Genomic DNA, 24,291 nt, shown 5'->3' with positions numbered 1-24,291 from the left:
GGTGTATGTTCCACTGTTCAGAAAGAAAGCCTTTCAGGCCCATCCATGTCTACCATATATCCCCAATACTATTACATTTATTTTCTAACTTCTACATAAAAATTATATTATCAAAATTATTTTTCTTTAATGGTAGTAGTGACTAAATAACAATTGTCCATAGATTATTCTTCCAGCTGCTTCCATCCTTTCCTCACTGAGCAAGTGAAATATATGTATGACTACAAATGCTAACACAACTCTAACAAGCTCTAATCAGATTATCTCCACAGATTAATTGATCTGGCATCTCAATCCTTCCCCCTAAAGTAGAAATATTAAAACATTACATGCAAGTGTGCAGCCCAGCTTGCTTCCCAGGACTGCAAACCTACCCTTCCTATGGAAGAGAGACTGCTGGATGTGGTCTGGTGCAAAAGGGGAAAGTAAAATCCGTAACCACCTGAAAATGAAAGCAACAAAACCAAAGTCACTAAGAAGGTATTAACACAGATAACATTCAGTCACACAATCAGCAGAAAACCAGAGCTCAGTACTTCATTCTAAGTATTTCAGCACTCTGGATATCTGTAATTGCATGGAGAAAAGCATCATCAGTCCACGTGCACCATTGTTCATTTGACACTGAGACAGACCCTTGTTCTGGGATGGCATTTTGTGCTGTAAAACACTGAGTCTCATCTTCAAACATGGCTCTCATCTGTGGCCTGAGCATTCCTCATGACTATATGCAAACAAATCAGGAATTGCCATAGTCAGGGAAAAGAGTAAACTGCACTCAGGCAGCTTCTGTTCATCCAAACTAAACATTAAAAGCTGTCAAGACACTAGCAGATGCTCATGATATGCCACGTTACAACAGATACTGATAGCTTCCTTAAACATGAGAATTACTGAAGGGAAAACAGTTGTGGTTGCTTTTTTTTTTAAAGAACTTTTAAAGCTTAATTCTATTACATATCATCAGCAACACCTCTGAATTCCTCTTCCTGACTTTCTTATTCAGTCAAAGGGACATTTGATGATGAGGATTCCATCAAGAAACAGCATCAGGTATCAGATGCTTCACAGCTGAATGAACAAAAGAAAACTAGGAATGCATTGCTTAGCCAATGCCAATTCAATCTATCAGGTAAGGGAGATAACTGGTACTTAGAAAGCTAAAATAAGTGTGAGTAGTAACACTAAATCTGCTAAGCTGGAGAGGAAGGAGTGCACTTGCCTGTCCCGGGAGTGGTTGAAGACCCTGATCTGCCCGTGACGATAGAGGAACTTTGAGATCTGGTATGGCTTTAGGGAGATGTGAAATGGAGACCAAGTTTCTTGTCGCTCAAACAGCTCTGGATGGTTGCACACCTGTAAGAAAGACAGCACCTCAGGCACTCAGAGCAATCACTTTGGTCCAATGCAGCATTTACAGCCCAAATCAACCATGACTGCTGACCACTTGAAGTTTTACACTGATTATTATGTCACAGTTATTTTAGTTTAATGACTCAAATTCCAATACTGCATCATATCCTTCCCTATTCACATGACAGCTGTTGCCTCTCTTTCCCAAGTGAATTATTGCCTTCCACAACCAATTTGTAACCAAACCACCATTTAGCTCATGCTTTTCTACTTCACTGCACTGCATCACAAGCACAACTGAACTGCCTGCAAATTTGCAGGCCAATGCCAAATTTTTTTTAATATGGTGTTTTCTAGAAGCTGTATTTTAGTTCGGAGCTAGTTATACTTTTTAAAAAAATCATTATTTAAAACATCATTATTTAAAATAGTCTTACCTTCCTGAACTGCATGACTAGATTCATGAGACTACTAGTGGTGGTCTGTGCTTGCTGAGTAGTGCCCATTGAGGACTGCAGGAGGTCATCTATAGAGATTTTGTTTTTTAGAGCTTGGTACAACAGCTTCTGTCGACTTGTCTGCTGGCAGTACATAAGAATTTCAATCTGAAAAACAGTAATGAAGATTGACCCTTTTTTCTATCTGTGAAATGGAGGATGACCATATCACTATACACAAAGCAGAGAAAATGTATCTCAAAGGAAATATAACTTTCTCCCAAAAATAGAAATAGAAGCAGTTGCATTCATACATGTATTTTAGGATACAGCATGGGATAGGTTCATTTTGTATGAACCTATATTTTGTAAAGGCTTATGTAATGATGTGGAAGACTGACCTTTACAAGTGTCTGAGCACAACTAAATCAACAGATAAGACACAGAAGAAGCCAGGAAAAATCTCATCTGCAGCTGATCAGCTTATAATCTGACCTCAGTTCCTACTGTTAAAATGCTACCCATTTAGAGCAGTTTTAATCAGGTGACAGAAGCCAACAAGTTCATCACATCCCAGTTTTCTGTGGGAAGTTCTAGTTGTGAAGTTGTGTAAGTGCATTAGAACAATCCTGGTATCCCCAAGCCAGTGGTCCAAAAACCTGAGGACATGCTGACCATGCTTAAGATCATCCACCTTTAATGAAGAGCCTAACATAAGTATGATGTTGCTGTTATGCATTTCTTGGTCTTTACAAGCAAACAAAAAGGATCCTAAATTCATTCCAAATCCTGCATAGAGGCAACTGGAGATACTGATCACCCAATCATAGCTATATCAATCTCATTCAATAAAATTAGTGGTAATTCTGTCAACTTCAGTCTTAAAGACTTCCAATTTTAACTGTTAACAAAATGTTTTCTCTAGAAGAAAAATTTATTAATTAGGAGTTCTTCATTTACATTCACATCTGAAGAGATTGCTGCTATGTGGTGCCAAAAACTCAAAGTTTGTGAAAGGTCTACAATAAAATTTCAGGTATGCAGACTGACAGGCAAGTTTCCAAAAAAACAGATTAAAGAACACAATTATGACAGTAAAGTTGAAATACTTCAATATTTCAACAGTTGAAATACTCATTCCAGATAAGTACTTTTTCTCACCTTGTCTGACAGCTCATTTTCAACATCCTTCTTGATTCTTCTCAACATGAAAGGCTTCAAGATCATGTGCAAGCGGGACAGCTGATCTGAAATAAAGGGAAGAGGGTAAAAGGAACAATTAGTCCACCAAATAAAAAAACAGTTTTCTACTACAAACAAAGTCACTTACTACTCAGCCACTTCTTCCATACCAGTTCTTACAACCAAAGCTGGCATTTCTCTGTTGTTTTCCTTTTTTCTTAAGTGAGTCATGAGCTACACTGTTTAACTTCTTGATTTGCTACAAAGAATGAACTTCTAAAGCATTTTATGTGTTCTATATTCCCCTAGGCTGAGAATATGGCCTTAAATTCATCACTCACTATTAGTGAAAAGTTTCAAGTGACACATTAGTAATTCCTGAAGAGAAACCATGACACTCCCAAAATCATAACATTACAAAACCAGGGCACATTGCACTGACAGGTAACTGCAGTCTTAACAACACCCTGTAAAAAGAAAGTTCTGGAGATTTGAGCAGCTTTACAGCCTTTACTTTTGTGCCAAGTTCCAACTGTTCTGTGTTCTAGTCCAATTACAAATTAGTTATTTTATCTAGCTGGATTTTTCTGCATAAATAGACTCTAAAATTTAAATGAAGATTTAAATGAGGATTTTTTTAATTATTATTTTTATTTTTAAAGATTTTTAATGTTTTTTTTTTTTCTGGTGTTGTAAAGAGGTTTAGTGCTTTGGGTCATATTTTTCTGTCTACAGCTGGTAACACACTCAGGAGATCTCCAAGGTGATCTACTCCATAGAAACTAATAAATATTTAAAATGTTTGTTCTCCTGTTTTTGGGAAGGAGAATGACTGAAGACAAGCAGGAAACCAACATTTTCAGAACATTTTTGTCTATTCATAACACATGCTATATTACAGTCAGAAACAAGGTTTGACAAAACCATGGACAACAACCCATAACCTTCCAATTCCATTATGCACTGTCTGCTTTAGAAGACATTTCTCATACATAAAAATATATATCAAGTTTATCCATAAGTTGTTGGAAAAGACATCATACATTTAACATAAAAAATACACTCACTCTCATCAATGGCAGATTTGTTCTCTGCATGGCTCTCTATGTCCTTAGAAAACCACTCATTGAACTCCTCATGGGAATCAAACAGTGTTGGCATGATAAAATGCAGCAGAGCCCACAGCTAAAAGAAAAAGAAAACAGTAAATAAGAAAAGTCCCCCTACTAAGGACAAGGTAATTAGGGATCTTAAGCCCTTGAAGCTCTTTATGACCAAAATTACATGAATCACAGAATCATAGAATGGGCTGGGTTGGAAGGGACCTCAGAGATCATCAAGTCCAACCCTTGATCCACTCCCGCTGCAGTTCCCAGCCCATGGCACTGAGTGCCACATCCAGGCTCTTTTGAAATATCTCCAGGGATGGAGAATCCACCCCTTCCCTGGGCAGCCCATTCCAATGGCTGATCACCCTCTCCATAAAGAAATTCTTTCTCATGCCCAACCTAAACCTCCCCTGGCACAACTTGAGACCTCTTGTGCCCTCTTGTCTTGCTGAGAGTTGCCTGGGAAAAGAGCCCAACCCCCCCCTGGCTCCAACCTCCTTTCAGGGAGTTGTAGAGAGTGATGAGGTCTCCCCTGAGCCTCCTCTTCTCCAGCCTCAACACCCCCAGCTCCCTCAGCCTCTCCTCATAGGATCTGTGCTCGAGTCCCTTCACCAGCCCAGTTGCCCTCCTTATAGAAAGTGGCAAAATTAAGCAAAAACTCTTGACACATTCTCTTCCCTGAGCCAAATGCCAAATACATCAGCTTAAAGCATCATTAGAAAGCAGTAACAAACACAGCACAATTATTTCAGCCAATAGCAGAAAAAGCCAGAACTAGATTTCATCCTGAAAGCTAAATATTATTGACAATAGGGTATCTTCTTCCAATGTATGGTGCACTTCCAAATTCTGCTTCCCAGAACTGATTCCATGTTTGCCAGGGGTTTGTTACAAACATGATCCCACAACCACACACACACAACCTGTTGCTCAACTGTTCACATTTATTTAGTGTATATTCCTGTTATAAAGTCCACTCTTAACAGCATCCAAATACCTCAGCCATTGTATTCTGGATTGGGGTCCCAGTCAGCAACAATCTATTTCGACACTGGAACTGTAGAAGAATCTTCCAACGAACACTAATGAACAAAATAAAGAAAAATAATTAAAACCATTTTTTTGTAGGAGGATATTAAACATAAGGTATTTTAAGACCAACTGCATCCAGTGACCTACCCAAAAGATTTTTGGAGTTCCCTGGGCAAAACTATCACAGCTACTCCCCAGTCTTTCAGAGGGTAATTATAGTAAATATCAATATTTTACATATTAAAAAGAAATGTGCATAACTTAATTTTATTTTTCCAAGTATCTTTTTACTCACTTTTAATACAAATGCTTGAATACTAACAAAATCTCAGGTCTACTAATAAAATGGGAGGAGTGACAGGAGTGCTGAGCTATACATTACAATCCTCTTAGAGGGGCAGTTTCCTAAGAATGCTGAAGACACAGACTTCAGTCTGAGTGAGTCTGCATCTAAAGCTGTCTTGAACTTACTGTGTCCAGTGGCAACCTGGGCAAAGGTTATGGGAAAGCAGCTACTGAAGACAGACAAATCTGATACTTGAAAACAAGCAGAAAATCTGCTGGCATAGTTTTATGACAAAGATTTGGCTTTACTGCAGCTGACAGCATTCTCAGGGTTCTGACCTTCAATTGTGTCTGGGAAGTCCCACTTAAGAAGGAATCAAAATAATGCATTTCACAGAGCCAATATAAGCAATGGGCACTAAAGACTACAGCCTGTTCACTGGGCAGAATTCAGTGAGCAGTGAGGAATGAAGTTGAACAGTATCATAGAACCAGCCAGGTTGGAAGGGACCTCAGAGCTCATCAAGTCCAACCCTTGATCCACTCCCGCTGCAGTTCCCAGCCCATGGCACTGAGTGCCACATCCAGGCTCTTTTGAAATATCTCCAGGGATGGAGAATCCACCCCTTCCCTGGGCAGCCCATTCCAATGGCTGAGCACCCTCTCCAGAAAGAAATTCTTTCTAAAGTCCAACCTAAACCTCCCCTGGCACAACTTGAGACCTCTTGTGCCCTCTTGTCTTGCTGAGAGTTGCCTGGGAAAAGAGCCCAACCCCCCCCTGGCTCCAACCTCCTTTCAGGGAGTTGGAGAGAGTGATGAGGTCTCCCCTGAGCCTCCTCTTCTCCAGCCTCAACACCCCCAGCTCCCTCAGCCCTTCCTCACAGGACTTGTGCTGGATCCCTTCCCAGCCTCCTTGCTCTTCTCTGGACCTGCTCCAGCACCTCAAGCTCCTTCCTGAGCTGAGGGGCCCAGAACTGGACACAGGACTCAAGCTGTGGCCTCCCCAGGGCTGAGCACAGGGGCAGAATCACTTCAGTATTTCACACAGAACAGTATTTCACACTGTTTTGTTTAGCTGTCCTGTACTTCACATAAGTTTCTGCTCCACAATTACTTTTTAATTTCATTTTACTATTTGGAGAAAGAAAATCTAAATGCAAAAAAATAGTGTCAATCCAGTGTCAGAGGTATAGAGATACAGGGTATAGATATACCCTGGAGGTATAGACAGTTAAAGAATCTTACATGTGTCAATTTTAACTTCTACCAATTTGAGTAATCTTGATGTTTTCTTGATATTTTTTTAAGAGGTTGATGCAGAGGCAAGATTTTGTTCCTGGTTAATTTATTACCTGGAGCTACTCTTGAGTGCTTGTGCTTCATCCAGCACCATGTATTGCCACTTCACTCGTTGGAAATACTTCACATCCTGTACTACTAGCTGGTAGCTGGTAATCACCACATGGAAAGGAGCATCCTGAGTATACAATGTCTTCTGTAACCATAAAATAAGAAAAAAAACCCCACAATGTAAGTACGTTGTGAAACATTCATTTGTGCATACTGTAACTTCAGGTCTCTGTTTCATAATTCTCATTATTAGTGCATTTTTCCTCAGATGACTTTTAAAATTAATTACAGCATGGTTATTCAACTGGGGGACCTGGACTTCAGCCAATTTCAGATGCTTCTCAATATGCCAGACAAAACCCAAGCACTGAACTCTACACAAAATTCTGTTCCCAAATCAAGAACAACTTCACAGGCCTGCAGTGATGATACACATGGGCATCCTGAGTGAGGCTACTCAAGTGAAATCAACAGTCCTTGACACTGAAACTTCCTCCTTTGTTTACAGAGCTCTAATTTCTCAAACTGAACTCCATACTGCCTTGAATTGCCTGCAGTGCATTGCTCTCCAGCACAAGAGAAGCCTTTTACCTCACTATCTTAATGAAAATGCTACTATGTGGTCCAAGAAACAGAGCTCCATATCTACACATCATTTGCAACAGCTTCTGGTTTACTCTTCACAAATAACAAAAATGGTGAAAGCACATGGGCACGTTGGTATTACCTGACTCCAGAACTTCCTGATCACCTTTCTATCATGTGGGTTTCCCCAGTAAGGTAGCACCTGGAACAGTACAAAACCAGAAAAGACATTTTTAAATACCTGCTCTAGAATTTTATACTATGCATTCTAAAAAATGAGAAAGACAAGGCTTCTTTCTCCAGAACAAGAGAAATTATACCTTTTAGCACAGAGGAAAAAATTGGAAAGCACTTAAAAAAACTTAAGAGCAAAGGTTTCAAGCAACTTATGCCAGTACAAAGACTACATCAAGCTACAGCAGAATCTCAAAATGCCCCATAGCAAGTTACACGTTATAAGAATTTTTTTCTAAAATTTAAAAATATTACTTTGCTTCTGGCAGAAAGAGGTCTGCCCTCACCTGCTACAGATAACCCTACAGGCCTAGAGTGCTGATTCACCTATTTGACATTCCCAGGTTTTCTGTTGGTTTTCTAGTTTTCTGTTTCAGAACTGTCCCCCAAACTCTAAGATAAAGTTCAAACACCTGGCCTGGATATATTCAATGTAAGAATTATTAAAAGTAACCACTACTACCAGAGAAATCTGTTAATCCATTTATAGCTCAGAATTTCATGGGTCCTATTATGTCAGTACAAATCTTTGCAGTGCACAAAAAACCAATTATTAGTTAATAATACTGTACTGCCATCTTCTGTCTGATGAGAGGACTACACATCACTAAAAGTGAGGAATGGAGGTTGGGGAAGGCCAGAAAACTCCTCCATCCTTGAAATTATCTGCTCCAAATTTCAAAAGAGCCTTTAGTTCAATATTCTTCCAATTGTTCTGAGATAAGGATGCCAGTAAAAAAGCATCAGACAACAAAAAAGTGATTTGCCTCTTAGTTTATATATTCTGCCATGAACCTGAAGAAATTAATTCGTGTGATTTACAGCCAACATAATTGACTATATGCTTCTGTACAATTAAAAGCACTTCTGCATGATCAGAAAAGGGGAAAAAACAGCAAGATGAAAGACAGATGCAAACTGCAAAGACCTAACAATCATATTTCTAGAAAGCCTTTAAATAAATGTTCTTTTCCTTGGATGAAATAAACACTATTACACAATAAATCTGAACAACAGCTATATAAAGACAGATTTAAAAAAAGAAAATTAAAAAATGATCTTTTTATAAGCATCCTGACCACAGGCTGAAATACATTATTCTATATTTCATTCATGACAAGGAGGAAGCACAAAGAGTTGCTGGCCTATTCTCTACAATACTGCTTGAATGTTTTCTACTCCAGGTTTTTCACCAAGGCTTCTATAGTTACAGGCTATGCAAATAAAAATATGGATTGTTTTTTAGTTCTTCTTAAAGTAATTTCTCACCAACTTAAACGTTTTTATTACTTTATCAGTTTCTTTAAAGTCTCAGTAATACCAATTTATCCTAAAATACAAACCACTCCCATTATCCACTATTTAACTATACTTTAGCACAACTTCTCATATAGATACCTCAAATTATACACTACCATAACCAACATATGTTCTCATCAGGCATCTGGCAGAGCAAACAATTTGATAAAAGGCAAGTCCTTCAATACTGCCCTACCCCATATCAAGGAATCAGGTATTACAGTAATACTTCCAAGTCCCTTCCTCCATCTTATTGAGTAGCAAAGAGATTCAAACAATTAGACTGGATATTACTACTATATTGGTTACTTATAACAGTCTTCTACTGTTCCTGTATTTTCTCTGTATTTTCTCTGCAAAAATGAAATCAGATGTTTAAAAAAGCCAAACTGATCAAAGGTTACTATGTTAACAAGTCAAATATTTCAACTATAATCTACTCTTTGCAGATATAGCTGGAAGCTTCTGACTAATTCTAAAACTGCAGCACTGTTTCAGCAGCACAAGTTATTTTCAAATGTTCCTTTGCAACACTCCAGTATCTTCCACTGGGAAACAGGGAAGCAGATTGCTTTTCAGTGACTGATCATTCCTTGCTTTCTACCTTACTATGTTTTAACTATCACAGTACACCTGAAGAATTTATTTTAATTTCTTCTCTTTGTTCTTACCTACTTATGCCTCACATCTCTCCTTTTTCTTGTTTACCAGTTGTATTTTCCTTTCTGTAATAACAACTGCATTCTTTCTCCCTCTAAACTTTCTAGAGTTGTTTTGTTCATGTACAATCTTTATATTACCCAAATTGAAGTCAAATGAGTGACTGAAAACACTGCTCTAAACAAAAAAACAGTCCATAAGACTGAAATATCATTCTTATATCTGCTGACAGGCCCACACAATAGAACTGAACATCCACTCCCTGCCCTGCTTCATTTCCTCAGTGAAGGTGTCTTCAAGCTGCTGCAAAATGAAAATCATGTCAATCAACAAAGATTATTTTTAAGCTATGGACAACTCAATGTTCCAAGATGATGGAAAAAAACATCAGAATCAAGCCCATTACAGAGTTTCAGATTCCAAGATAATCAGGCATCCTGATGTGGCAAAGAACTCAGAAGAATAAAACAGTCTGCTTTGGAGAAAACAAACATGCTTATTACCTTAAATTTAGGTACAAATCTGGCAAACTCCTGGTGCCAGTTATTAAGAGTAGAAGCAGGTGAAATTATTAAAAAAGGTCCCCAGATGTTCTCTCTCTGAAAAATACACAAAAACCCACCCAGAAATTAATTGAGGGAAGGGAGAGAGAGACAGTTTGATACAGCTTTACAACTAATACCTTAACAGCTGCTACATAAGACAGAGAACTTCATGCAACACTACAAAACTTCCTCCCTGCAGAGCAGGGTGATGCAAAAATCAAACAGAGCAGATCTAAAGTTTAACTACAATTTCTTTCATAACAGTTATTCAGAATGACCACTACTGTTTCAATCTGCCTTGCTCCTTTGTTCCTGGAAGCTGTCACCTTCACATTACTAACAGCCCCTGGCATTTTGGGAAGGAAAAAAAACTTGAGGTGGCTCTGGCAAGCTTTGGTCCATCACATCACATGAGAATGCCCTCTGGTGAGTAACAAAGTTGGGTTATTAGTGTATTGGTTGTTAGAACCCTGGCCTGCAGAACTGAAAGCCAGAAAAAGTAAAAGCCCTGTGCAGACTTCCAAAAATCTCTAGGGAAACAGGCTCATCTGGTACCCCCTCCATACAGATGAACTGGTGAGTTGTTGTCTCTGCTCCCTCTTCCATAAATGTGACTGATAGTGCCAGTGAACTGGTATCAAAAGGAACATTAAAAAATGCACACATTAAAAAAATGACACCATTTGGTCACTATCACAAGTTCTGCTCTTGGTATCACGTGGCTGGTATCTGCTACTGAAGTAAAGTAACTGGGTGCAAACCAAGCCTGCTTTTTTAAAATATTAAGCTAGCTCTTTCTTCATAAAGAAGTAAGCTCCTGTTGCTTTTTGTTCTGCTTGTCTGCCCTGGGACAAGAAACTCTGCTTTTGAAAAAGACCCATAAATATGGAAATCCATGCTGATTGCCATGAAGCTCAGAATTTGGGCTTCATTTCAACAGGTCTCTCCAATTTGTAGTCAATAAACCATTAAGTATACAACGTGGTCTCTTACCAGGTTTTGACAAAATTGCAAGCAAAAAGCTATTATTCAGTGAAAAGTCCATTTTAATTTATATATATACATGCACACATCAGTATCTACAAACACATCCTTTCAAAGGGTTAGCTTTAAAACTAAGGGAAATGCTCTTAAATGCCTTTGAAGACATTAAAGCTTTACAATCCAGAATTCATTTCAAATGTATGCATCTTCTATCAAGCATTCTGACCAGGAATGAGCTCTAATCCACCTACCTCAGCCAGATGTGCAAGGAGAGCAATACTTTGTACTGTTTTACCCAGACCCATTTCATCTGCCAGGATTCCATTGATGCCCTGCAAAAAAATCCATTTATGAACACATTTCACAACGTTTTAATCCATACAGAACTAGAATTGTTGCCACTGAATTTAGTGGCAGTGTTTAGTTTCAGTGTTAGCACTCTGAAACACCTTATTGTCTCTCACACTTTCCACAAAGAGATAATTTATCTCAGCTGCACTCATTTCTTGAGCTGTTTTTTTTTTTGTCAGCCTGTCAGCACCTTACAATCACACTGTCAGCTGGGTACTTACATATGGACAAGGCTGCTTGCAGCTTATCAGCTGCTCAGAGCCTAAAACACAACATGCAGCTCTGAGCAGCAAATTTCCTCAGTGTACAATCTAAGTGATAAGAGTTGTATAAACATCCACATAATGAATCTTGAACTTAACACCCCATTCAAAGTTGTTATTTCCTAATAATCAAGTATACTGCTAGGTGGTTTACATAATATTTGCCTTTCTACTAAAGATATCACAGACTTAATACACAGTCTATTTTTAAAACCATTACTTTTTTGGACCAAATTTACTCTAATATTTAATCCCAGAAGTGTAAAAAATTTGCAAGCTGTACTAAGATACCTGCTCATACAGGTTGGCCAGCCAATTCATGCCTTTCAGTTGGTAACCTTTCAGTTTTCCATTGAAAATAGTAGGCTGTGGAATATCTTCTCCTGCACGGATAGATGGGTTTGCTAAACTGTAGCTCTCTCCAAAGCCAGTCCCAGACTTGTTTGCAGCCCTTAAAGCAGCTGCACGACTCTCCTTTGCATCTTCATCAAATGATCTGGTCTAAACAGGAAAAGTATGTATAAGATTAACATATTTATCAAGAAATTGTGGAGTAAAAAGCCTTACACTTTATATTAGACACAGGATGTTTCCCAGAAACTAACTGAAAACAAGCCTGATTCTACAGCCCAGATCTTCATACTCTGGTTTTCTATCTGCTCAACACAAAGTGGCAATGGAATTAATTCAGATATGGCACCCAGGATTAAACAAACCTATTGCCATGACTGCTAAGGAAGATCCTGGTTCAGTGGCCTTTACCAACTACTCTTTCTCTTCTACTTGATGGATCCAAAAAAATACATACCCGAGCCTGATGGATCTGGTAAGCATCCTCAGCATTCTTCAGAGCTTGGGCCTTGTAATAGTTACTATCTGAAAACAATTATTTCCATGTTAGAATTCCAGTAATTATGGCAGTGCTTCTCACAGAGAAAGTTTTTGTGCTTGGAAACAGTAAGCTTGCACAATAATGTGCAGAGGGAATTTCCAAAGAGCACACAGGAAGTATTGTAGGTGAATCATTTACCATAATCTTCTTGGGTGATGTTGACCACTACTCCTCCACCAATATCAATCTGCCTTTGGGTAGAGCTGTCTTCCAGTTTACGAAGGATTTCCTCCTGTATCCCATCATGTCCAATGTCTCGTTTCCGACTCATAAAATGGGCATATAACTCAGTTTGGGTGATCAAGAAGTTCAGTTTTCGTTGCTGCCTCTTTGCCTAAGAACGTTTAAAAAACAGAGGATGGGGGGGAAAGAAGCAGGACAAAGGTTTAATATTTAAAATATAATTAAAGAAAAAAGTTGTGCTCTAATAACGTCTCAATAAACAAACTATCGAGATTATGCACAGCACTGTGATATCAAAAGCTGAGAATGCTGGCTGCACAGAACAGCACTAACAACCATAAACAACTATATTAAAATATATGTTGTAAATGAAAAGTTTTTAAATTCAGCAATCATGGCAAAGAACACTGTAATAAAGTTTAAAAGTTTTTTTTTTTTACCCTTGAAAAATTAAAAGATTGACAAAAGACCCAGCATTGTAGTACCACAGTAAAAGACTTTTTAAAAGTCTTAAAAGTCTTAAAAAAAAAAAAGTCTAAAAGTCTAAAAAGTCTTAAAAGTCTTTAAAAGTCTTAAACTGTCTTAAAAGACAGTTAAAAAAAAACCTCACATGGTAATCTAACTCAAATATTCTGTTATTTACTAGTAAAGAGAATTATGGTAGAATATGTGAAATACATCAGTAGGTAATGCAGCTGGGATATTATCATGGCTCTGTGTTCAGCAAGACATTGCTTTTGTTCATTCTTCACTTTTGGTTAAAAAAATGCTGTACTTAGAAGTTGTCTATTTATCTAAGTCAACTGAAACCTTCACAAAATGCTTATACTTGCAAAAATATGAGGAACACAATAAACAAAAGCCTAATTTGAGCATAAAACTATATAAATATAAGATTCAACCTCAGCTCATTACCCCACATGGAAGAGAACTACCATAAACCCACTAGAGAGCTTTGACAAGAAAGCTTTTTCTTAAATTCAACACTTACTACTCTCTGAGGGAGTCCATAAAGCTGTTACTTGGCCAACAAAAAAGCAATCACAGAAAAATGCCATGAGCCATATAAAAAATATGATATCATTTTACACCAGAGAAAATATAGGTATATATATAAAAAAAAAAAAAAAAGATTGAATGTGAAAAGGTGTCTTGCTTTCTGGATCCAGAATAATGAACAAACCATCACAAAAACCTTACCTATGTGTCGGAAACACTCTGTTTGTCTAATCCCTCCATTTCATACACTTTTAAAGAATTTACACAGTTTGAAAGTGGGGCTTTTTTGTCACATCAGAAGAATAAGAATTCATTATAAGAATTATGTAAAAAATTTTAAAATAGCAGTAGAAATACACGGAACACCAAAAAACAAACCACGTAGCTGAATTTCATTGCCTGTATCTAGAAAATCAAACGACCTGGACGCTTCTGAGTCTCCTCAACAAATTAATTATAAGGAATCTGTTTTTTTACAAGGAATCTGGTTTTTGCTGTACCTCTCTCATCTCTTCATCCAGCTTGCGCTGCTCAAGAGCCTCTTTCTCAGCTCGTTTGCGATGTTCTTTTTCCACCTTTTCATACTTTTTCCAGTAGAGAAGCATCTCCTTGGTCAGACGACGTGCTCGGGGCAGAGTTTCCTTACAGTTTTTCTGGGCCTGGATAGCAGCTCTTCGTACCTCCCTCATGCACTGATGGGCAAGCTACAGTGAAAAAAACATGATAGAAGCAGTGGTCAAATGGCTGATTTTACAGAAAAAGCATCAAATTTAATTACAACCAAGACTGATCCCTCAGAAGAGAAAAACTGTGATGCTTTACTCAGCTGTAATGCTTGCAAAGTGGCATGAGATAACTTGACCCTTCATCTTCCTGAGATGGCAGAGAAGACAAAACCTGAAAGCAGTTTCAGCATGGCTTGGAATTTAAAGGATTGATTTGGTGGGACTGAGGAAACCAAAGTTCAAGGCTTGCCTGCAACACTGACACAGCTATTCCAGACACTTTTCTGTGGTATCCATGCTTTCCCACTGTTTTAATAAGACTGCTACAATAGCAGTGTTGGTGGAATACAATCCTATTCACATGATAATCCACTGAAAAATGGGGGCGTATCCTACAATTTTCCTACCATCTCATGAAAAAGCACAATACAGTGTAATTTTTGTTCCCAGTATAAATAAATTGTCATTGTCATAACAGCCAAAACTGCTGGGTTTGATGTTTGTGACAGGGTTTTTTTTCCTCCACTCAAATCTGCACATCAACAATTCCAACACACAGATTTCAAGTGACAAAACAAAATGAGAACAAAGGAAGCAACAGTGGCATTTCAAATCTTCTAAGTCTTTTGCAGCACTCACTAAAATGCAGTTTGTGATAGCTACAAACAATAATCACTGACTGGTTGCCCAGACATCACAAAAAAAAATCCACTCTTCTAGCTAAGGAGTACCACAGGAGAAAACTTACTCACAAAGTTTTTTAAGCATATACCTGCAGGTCCTGTTTTCTGCATCTCTTGTACAGAAAATGCTCACTTTCTTGGTAATGTGTATAAGGAATGGAAAATTTCCTACATCATCTTGTCTCTGATGATTCTCAGCCATTTACTTGATTGCCTTTTCATTAGCCATATAAATGAATCAGACACTTGAGTACAACACTTGAAAAATTATCAAAAAGCCATTTCCATGTCTTCCTAAGGGAAAGCCTTCTAGGTAGAACCAATCATCTACTGGGAGGTGTCCCTGCCCAAGTCAGGGGCATTGGAACTAGGTGATCTTTAAGGTCCTTTCCAACCCTGAAAGTTCTGTGATTCTAGTAACACAACTCAAGAAAAGACTCTGACAAGGAGATTAATTCCTTTCGCAATTATTTGAGGAGAAAAATGTTCTATTTTTAACCTCATCTCCTATATATGTTCATGTAAATTAAATTTAATATTACAACATCCCCTTTGAGCTTAAACCAGCAAATTCTAGCTAATGGATAGATGGGCAGCTAAAAAGCTACATCCTGAAGTCATTAATTCATTGTGTGAAAGATAAGTAAATTAAATTATGTACAAACTTAATCTTATGGAAGTCAAAAAGATGAACAGAAATTCACAGTGCCCATTTCACCCGTTGCTTATGAAACACCAAAAATAAAATTGTAATAGTGTAATCAGTATAATAGAGTAAGAAACAGAAGAAAGACAAAGAGCTTACTGTTTGCTTAGCACCTCCACTACCAGTAACAGCATAAAGCTAACCAACACTCACCTTTTTGCTGTTGGTTAGGAAAAGGTTGCGAGCTGAGGCTTTTTGTTTGTAAGCCTACAAAAGAAAACCAGCTTAAAATTAGTTAAAGAGTAATGGCTTCACATTATTTTAAAATATTACTATCCAGTCTTCAGCAGATACATGTGCCAGCCTCAGCCATATACACTGGGTGCAAATACTGTAATTAGTTTTTTATTTTGACTGAAACAGCTTTTCATCCTTACTTAGCACACAAACATATTTCAGCTGCTCAGGGACACAAGTAAACAATCTTTTTTCAGGCTTGTTTCTTTAATTACCACTATTGCAGAGCAGTGTTCTCCTATTCCACTGAAGTAAACAACAAAAATATCCACTGTTTTCTAAAGATGTTAAGAATTAATGCAGAACCTATGTTCATCACATGATCAAAATCAATCTTTTGAAAAAAGTAAGGTCTGTAACACTGCACCCTCTGCCTGGCTTTTAAATTCATGAAGATGCTATAACCATCACTCGTTTTCAACTTCTAGAATTCAAAGTCTCTTAACAGTGAACTCCAAACAGCAAGTTCCACTTTGATTACACCTCAGAAAAACAGCAACAGTGAACCAAGCTTCTTTTCAACAGTGGCTGAATTTTGTCTTGTAGATGATACAAAGACTATGTCTGAAATAAGTTGCAAAAAGATGCGTGTTACAGTGACCAAAATCCCTTCCTGTACTTTATGTACAACCTAGGTAGTGGTTTGCTTTCTGCTGCTACCCTGTAGATTAGCAAGAACACTTGCAAGAGTTTACTGAAATAGTCACAGAAAAGGCTGGGACAGCCAAATGAAAGCAGTGGCAAAGCACTGCAAGGTATCACTGGTGACAAGAAATTCAAATTACTTCCCTATGGATTACAGAATATCAGTTTGCTAATTAATGATCAAACAGAAAAATCAGATTTTAAACTTCACTCTGATTTTCCAAGCGTCAGCTCCTCACTAAGTTAATTTTCTATTTCATTTTCTTGCCATCATCACTGGGCTGGTGCCATTAGCCAAGCTCACCTTTGGCAACTCTTTTTTGACAATGCTGAGCCACACTTTCCGACGACGTGCATTGAGTTGCTCAATAGTCAAGTGCTTTTTCTTGGCCCCAGGTGGTGGTGTATCATGAGAAAACTTGGCAAAAACTTTGGTCTGATGATGGTGGTGCCGTGGTGACTCCTCTGAAGAGAGTTCCTCATCCCGTCTCCTCTTTTTCTTTACTTTTTTCAGCTTGCCTGCATGGGGACAATGATAATAAAAATCTAATTTTTTTTTTTGAGATATATTTTGACAGGTTTATTTCCTCAGCAAGCTATCCTTGTCAATTTATGTGGGGAAGCAACAAAAAAAACAAACTTATCCATGTTTGCCATTTCTGGTACAATCCATTTATCATATTATGATGAGTATTTTATACTCATATTATATGATATACTCATATGAAAATTATATATACTTATGAGTATATATGAGTATATAAATTATATGAATATATAAATAATTATATTTATTATATCTTTATTTATTTTATATATCTTTATTTATTTTATATATCTTTATTTATTTTATATATCTTTATTTATTTTATATATCTTTATTTATTTTATATATCTTTATTTATTTTATATATCTTTATTTATTTTATATATCTTTATTTATTTTATATATCTTTATTTATTTTATATATCTTTATTTATTTTATATATCTTTATTTATTTTATATATCTTTATTTTATATAATTATATATTAAATATTATATGGGTATATAAATAATTATATGAGTATATAAAATATACTCATATTATATGAAATACTCATATTATAATGAATATTTCCTCATTACTCTATAATGGAAAGATTTTCCTGTTTAATACAGTGGTGAAATACAGTTTTTCCACCCAGGGAAAAATGCTTTAAAAGTTAAAATGCCAGGAACCCAGTGTAATATTTCTGACTTTGTCATAAAATTCTCCTTAAGACATTTAAAGGTAACAATGGGGGGATTTGAGGGGAATCACAAACCAAACTTCTCACCAGTTATGGCATGTTCTATCATGCATTACAAGTACCAGCTTTCAGAGGAAAATTATACTGATTTCAGATATTAAAAATATACTTTGTATGTCTGCAAAAACACGGATGCTGCAAGAACAGTGGAAGGAAAATAAAAACAAGACCACAGTCAAAGGAACTTGCAGAGAGATTGGAAGAAAGACCAAAATACCCCGTTTAAAACACAGCTCAAACTTAAGTCCTTGCACCAGAGAGACTTCACCTTACACTGACAGCTCACAACCTCCTCTTCCTGCTTCCTTACAGCTTGACAGCTGCTGCCAGCTCCATCAAGAAAGGGAACTGCACTTCCTGGCAAACATGAATCTGAGAAACTCCAGAAACTGAGGGGTTACAGAAGTGATTCTGTATCACCTCACACTGGGTCATGGGTTCTGAGTTCCCTGTAATTTCCAGAAAATAAATCTTGACTCCCTATCATTTCTTGTTCACTAGAATTACATATTCAGGAATAAAGGTATTAGAGACAGGGTAAGTTCTTACACTTTTCGTGGAACTACTGTATTTTCAAGCAAACTGATTAAATGGACCATGATACACAACTGAATTTATGCATTCCAAAGCAATGGATAAATCTATAAGGATATTTAGCTGCACAACTCATTCTAGATTGAGAGGTCCACAAAGAAAATCTGAAGCCATAAACTCTCAAGTCCAATTCCCTTTTTTTTTTTTTTCTTCACCCTAACTTTCTAGAAGCCAGAAGATAAAGAACAGTATTTTCTGATGATTTTTAATCCTACAGAACTGGGTATTTCCACACAAAACCCTAAGGTTTTAAACATTTATGTTTAACGAAAGGAAATAATGCTAGAAAGAAATTTAATCACAGCACCCACTTAGAAAAACAAGGTTAGTGACTTTACCTTTTAATTTTTTCTCTTCTTTAAACTTCTTTTTCTTGGGCCCTAGCAGGTGACGCTGCTGCTCATAGTAAGGATCATGTGTAGAGAGCAGCCCTGCACTGTAGTACTGATACTGCTGCAGCTGAAGGGAAGGTAAAAGAGACACAGCAGATAACAGAGAGAGCAGGTAAAAAAAAAATAAAATTAAGATTTTCATCATAAATAAGAGATAGGAAACAAGCACTTCTCCATATTTAGCATCATACAGCAACCTAAGTGTAAACACTGCTCCAGAGGTGGCCACCAAGTTCTACACAGGGAGTCAGATGCACTTGCTTAAGACAGACAGGAAAAATGGGCAGTGAATCTTACACCTTCAAAAGATTCTGCTTTTTCCATATGGGTGCTGCCCAGCAAGAGACCACAATACATTAAGTGATCCTATCATGGACCTCCTGTTTGTTTTAGAATCCTAGAATCATAGAATTGGCTGGGTTGGAAGGGACCTCAGAGATCAAGTCCAACCCTTGATCCACTCCTGCTGCAGTTCCCAGCCCATGGCACTGAGTGCCACATCCAGGCTCTTTTGAAATATCTCCAGAGATGGAGAATCCACCCCTTCCCTGGGCAGCCCATTCCAATGGCTGATCACCCTCTCCCTAAAGAAATTCTTTCTAATGTCCAACCTAAACCTCCCCTGGCACAACTTGAGACCTCTTGTGCCCTCTTGTCTTGCTGAGAGTTGCCTGGGAAAAGAGCCCAACCCCCCCCTGGCTCCAACCTCCTTTCAGGGAGTTGGAGAGAGTGATGAGGTCTCCCCTGAGCCTCCTCTTCTCCAGCCTCAACACCCCCAGCTCCCTCAGCCCTTCCTCACAGGACTTGTGCTGGATCCCTTCCCAGCCTCCTTGCTCTTCTCTGGACCTGCTCCAGCACCTCAATCTCCTTCCTGAGCTGAGGGGCCCAGAACTGGACACAGGACTCAAGCTGTGGCCTCCCCAGGGCTGAGCACAGGGGCAGAATCCCTTCCCTGGACCTGCTGGCCACGCTGTTCCTGAGCCAGCCCAGAATGCCATTGGCCTTCTTGGCCACCTGGGCACACTGCTGGCTCCTGTTCAGTTTGCATGTTTACTTGCATTCCCAGATCAGATACACATTCCAACATCAGCAAAACTCAACTTTGTGTTCTCCCCCTAATAACTGTGTACTGCTAATCTGAAAAATACCCCAGTTACTTCCATTGGATATTATTTCTCACTAATAATAAGAAAAAAGCATTTGTACAAAATCTAACAAAGGTAAAGCTGTGTACAAATTTGGTGTATAAATATCTCTGCAGTATTTCAAGATGTTAATACAATTTCAGTTTTGAACTTAAACATTCAACAACATGTTTAAGAAATGGACAGAAGCAAAGACCTCTGTGGGGAAATATTTCTGTACTCTTCTGGAGAAATTTCAAAACAATGTGAAATAAGACAACAAATATTAATTTCAGAGAAATACTCTGACCACAGAATAGGATCACTTCCTTCATTGGATACTACCTTCTGGTGCAATTCAAACAAGCAATTAAAATAATTTCTGCTGAAGCCTTTATAGTTTGAAGAAATACATGATCAGCATCAGAGGAGTCATAGAATTTGGTCTAATAATAAGAAAAATGCAGAAATGCAGCAGACTATTTTCTTGCGAGAGATGAAGACCATAAGAAGACAACTCAAAATTTAAAAAAGAGTAGAAAAAGAAAAAAAAAAAGAAAACCTCAAAGAACGAGAGAAACCAATATGAAGAAAACTGGGACCTCCTTCTCAAGAAGGCAGACATTGCCTTGGTACTTGTCACCTAAATGATGATGCACATAGGTTTAGATACACAATTTAAGTTTTGAAGAACAGCTACTACCCACTTAATTCACAGCACCTCAGTTCTCATACATGCTATCAAAATATTGCATTCTATCTTCCTGTACTTGCTCTACTGACCTGGACTAACTGTTGTGGAAGATATCTATATATATATATATATAGATATATATATATATACATAGAAAAACACACGTGCCTGTACTAGCTACATAAATTATTGACAGATTCTCCACATAAGGCACCAGCAGCTTTTTGGCTTGTATATGATTAATTAAATAAGCCTTGTCTAAAATGGAAGTTAAAATTGTTCTAGTTTACCAAAGACAAGGATATTTCTAGTCCATGAAATACTAGAGTTTTTCAGAAAAATCCAAAGAGTAGTTAAAATAACACAGTTGAGGAAAAGTATAAAAATAAGGGAAATGTGAAAATTCTGGAATTTTACCTCTTTGTCTTTGCTGTATTTACTCTGATGAAGTTTTTTGTATTTGTGTAATCGCAGCATATTGTGAAGCTCCTCCCTTGAAAGAGAAAATTCTTCTTCCTCCTCTCCATCCTCATCACTTGGTGAATCTGTGTCACTGGAGTCATCACTCAGGAGGATACTCTAACAAGAGTAAATGGAAACTAAATTAACAATCACAAGTCCCTGTACTGAACAGTTTATTTATACAAAGAACTCTTGAGCTGTTAAAGGCTGCAGGTATGGCCCAAGAGTAACACTTGACATGTACAGAGTGTCTTCCACCTCAAATGGAAGATAACTTTCCTGAGGCACTGTACTATGTAGCAGTGAATCCAAAACACCTTTTCTGATTTGGAGGAAGGTAGTTTTCTGTTACTTTAGTGATATTTAAGTAATTTGAGAACCCACTTGGGTTCTGTTTGTAGTTTTGGAACACTCTTTTCAGCAGTGAGGAAATGCAGGATACCAGCAGGGGTACTTTGTGCTGTACATGGTTTGCAGGTGCCCTCCTATCCCCCTGGTAGCTCACCCTGCTATTCTGCCACTTCTGTCCCCAGCAGTGACCACAGATTTGGCTCTTGTCTGACTTCCTGACAACCTTTTTTTGCTTCCTAGAGAAGGCCACAGTACAATGAAATGCAAAGATGGCATAAAGCCACCATTCCACTTTCTCCTTCCATCCTCATTTGGACCCTATGTGCAGTTCATCTTTGAGACAAATTTTCAGCCAAGTCCCCAAAATCCATTTAATATATTTCATAACAGCTCATTTTAATTTGAACAGTGTAGTAAAATTACTTCAAGTTTCTGAATGTATACTCACTGTGAAATTTAACTACAATGCTGCTGTTCACCAAAACTGAAATGCCTACTGTCTGCTTTGCTACATATCAAATAAAATTCCTTATCAACTGTTACATACTCTTCTTTCTTTTGATTTCCAGAATGAAAAGCCTTTGTAGAATGTATTTTTTCTTTGGTAAGTCTTTTTGCTTAATGTAAAACAAACAACAAATTCCTTTATTCTTAGCAAGGGACACTAACTCCAGTTACATCAAAAAAAAAAACCCAGTGCAAACAAGCCAATATTCATTTGGAGCCCTCTTTTCAGCAACACAAGACATTACCACATCTCTGTATTACCTTATGCCTCTTTTTTCAGTGTAAGATCATGCATCAATTAAATTGCATCATGTGATTTAGGGCAGTGCTTAAAACATACTAGCTACCCTCTGTAGTACATGTAAAGAAAAATTAAATTGACTATTCAGATACAAAAAAACCCCTACTATAAAACTTACTATAGTTGGAAATTGTGTGATAATGCTGTGACCAGTGCTCAACTTATTTTCTTGTTGCCACCTGCTTGCTTTCATGTTTCTACACCATGATATATACAGGATGACAAGATCATTCACCACCATCTACAGGGTGTCATCTGGGACTCCCACATTTCATAATAGCTGCAATTTCTTTCCAATATTCTTACCTTCAGCCACTTTCTGCTCTTCTTCAGTTTGGAGAAGTTATACAAGCTCCCTTTTTCAGACTTTGGTTCTGTTTAGAGAAAAGATTAAAAAAATGTTCTTAAGAAACAATGCTTTCCCCAGCTTATCCCAAAGAAAACAGACATTAAACCCAGTGCATGCCTACCTGGCTGCAGTACTCCATTTAGGGAATGTGTGTTCAGCATTCCAGAATTCCCTGCTCCAGAAGACTCCCCAAGCAAAGAGTTTGGAAGCTCTTCCTTAACTTGCATCAGGGGATCCCCAGATTGAGGCAGCAAGGGATTGTCATCCAATCCATCTTCACTTTCATCACTGCAAGATGATACAGAGTGCAGTTAAAGGAAAATACTCAAAAGAGGAGATGCTCATACAATTTTCTTACACGTGGACATTTGGCTACAGGCTTGAGAATTCAGATAGCTTCAGGTGTAATTTCACACATTAGAAACCACAGAATTCTCATGGTTAGAAAAGACCCCTAAGATCACCAACTGCATGGTGACATGGGGTTTTAAATACCTACAGGGATGGTGACTCCACCACCTCCTTGGGCAGCCTGCTCTCTCAGTGAAAGAAATTATTCCTCATATCTAGTCTAAACCTGCCCTGATGCAACTTCAGGCCATTTCCTCTATCATTATTTACTTGAGAGAAGAGATGAACACCCAACTCCCTTCAACCTCCTTTCAGATGGCTGTAGAGAGCAATAATGTCTCCTCTCAGCCTCCTCTTCTCCAGATTAAACATTCCCAGTTCCCTCAGCCTCTCTTCATAAGACTTGTGCTCTGGACCCTTCACCACCTTGTTTGCCCTTCTCTGAATCCCCTCCAGCACCTCAATGTCTTTCTGGCAGTGAGGTTCCCAGGACTGGACACAGTACTTCAGGTGGGGTGAGTGGGATGATCACTCCCTTTCTCCTGATGGTCACACTATTCCTGATACAAGCCAAGATGTTGTCACCCTTCTCAGTCACGTGGGCACGTTGCCAGCTCATGTTCAGCCAGGTATTGACCAGCACCCCCAGGTCCATCTCCTCTGGGCAGCTTTCTAGCCACTCCTTCCCAAGCCTGCAGTGCTGCCTTCCTGACAACCTTTTTTTGCTACCTAGAGAAGGCCACAGTACAATGAAATGCAAAGATGGCATAAAGCTGTGACTGAAATGCAAGACCTGACACTTGGCTTTGTTAAACCTCACACAACTGACCTCAGCCCATTGATTCACCCTATCCAGATCCCTCTGCAGAACTTTTCTTTCTACCCTCAAGCAGATCAACACTCCCACCCAACTTGGTGTCATCTGCAAACCTGCTAAGGAAGCACTCAATCCCTTAATTCAGCTCACTGAAGAAGGTACTGAACAAGACAGAATTGAGCCCTGGGGAAGACCACTGGGCCACCAACTAGACTTAATTCCATTAATTACAACTCCCTGGGCCCAGCCATGCAGCCAGCTTTTAACCCACCAAGAAGTCTATGCCATGAGCCACCAGCTTCTCTAGAGAATGCTGTG

At 38.2% G+C, this 24,291-nt stretch overlaps 1 protein-coding gene across 5 annotated transcripts in view; it reads right to left on the bottom strand.

The window, feature by feature from the left end:
- The window catches only part of INO80 (INO80 complex ATPase subunit), a 73,000-nt gene that overhangs the window by 37,899 nt on the left and 10,810 nt on the right, over positions 1–24,291 (bottom strand). For all 5 annotated transcript variants that reach the window (XM_071744732.1, XM_071744733.1, XM_071744736.1 and 2 more), the window contains exons 3-22: positions 22,927–23,093; positions 22,763–22,830; positions 21,253–21,414; positions 18,964–19,084; positions 17,044–17,258; positions 16,011–16,064; positions 14,244–14,447; positions 12,700–12,895; positions 12,478–12,545; positions 11,961–12,170; positions 11,307–11,387; positions 10,030–10,125; positions 7,476–7,535; positions 6,751–6,893; positions 5,079–5,163; positions 4,040–4,157; positions 2,952–3,037; positions 1,791–1,958; positions 1,223–1,356; positions 375–442 (exon numbers count right to left, since the gene is read on the bottom strand). In XM_071744732.1, the coding sequence (XP_071600833.1) occupies positions 375–442; positions 1,223–1,356; positions 1,791–1,958; positions 2,952–3,037; positions 4,040–4,157; positions 5,079–5,163; positions 6,751–6,893; positions 7,476–7,535; positions 10,030–10,125; positions 11,307–11,387; positions 11,961–12,170; positions 12,478–12,545; positions 12,700–12,895; positions 14,244–14,447; positions 16,011–16,064; positions 17,044–17,258; positions 18,964–19,084; positions 21,253–21,414; positions 22,763–22,830; positions 22,927–23,093 (2,504 nt within the window). The remainder of the gene's footprint in view (positions 1–374; positions 443–1,222; positions 1,357–1,790; positions 1,959–2,951; positions 3,038–4,039; positions 4,158–5,078; positions 5,164–6,750; positions 6,894–7,475; positions 7,536–10,029; positions 10,126–11,306; positions 11,388–11,960; positions 12,171–12,477; positions 12,546–12,699; positions 12,896–14,243; positions 14,448–16,010; positions 16,065–17,043; positions 17,259–18,963; positions 19,085–21,252; positions 21,415–22,762; positions 22,831–22,926; positions 23,094–24,291) is intronic.

This window comes from Heliangelus exortis, chromosome 5, assembly GCF_036169615.1.
Source record: "Heliangelus exortis chromosome 5, bHelExo1.hap1, whole genome shotgun sequence".
NCBI lineage: Eukaryota > Metazoa > Chordata > Aves > Apodiformes > Trochilidae > Heliangelus > Heliangelus exortis.
This window is presented reverse-complemented; position numbering and strand designations above follow the sequence as displayed.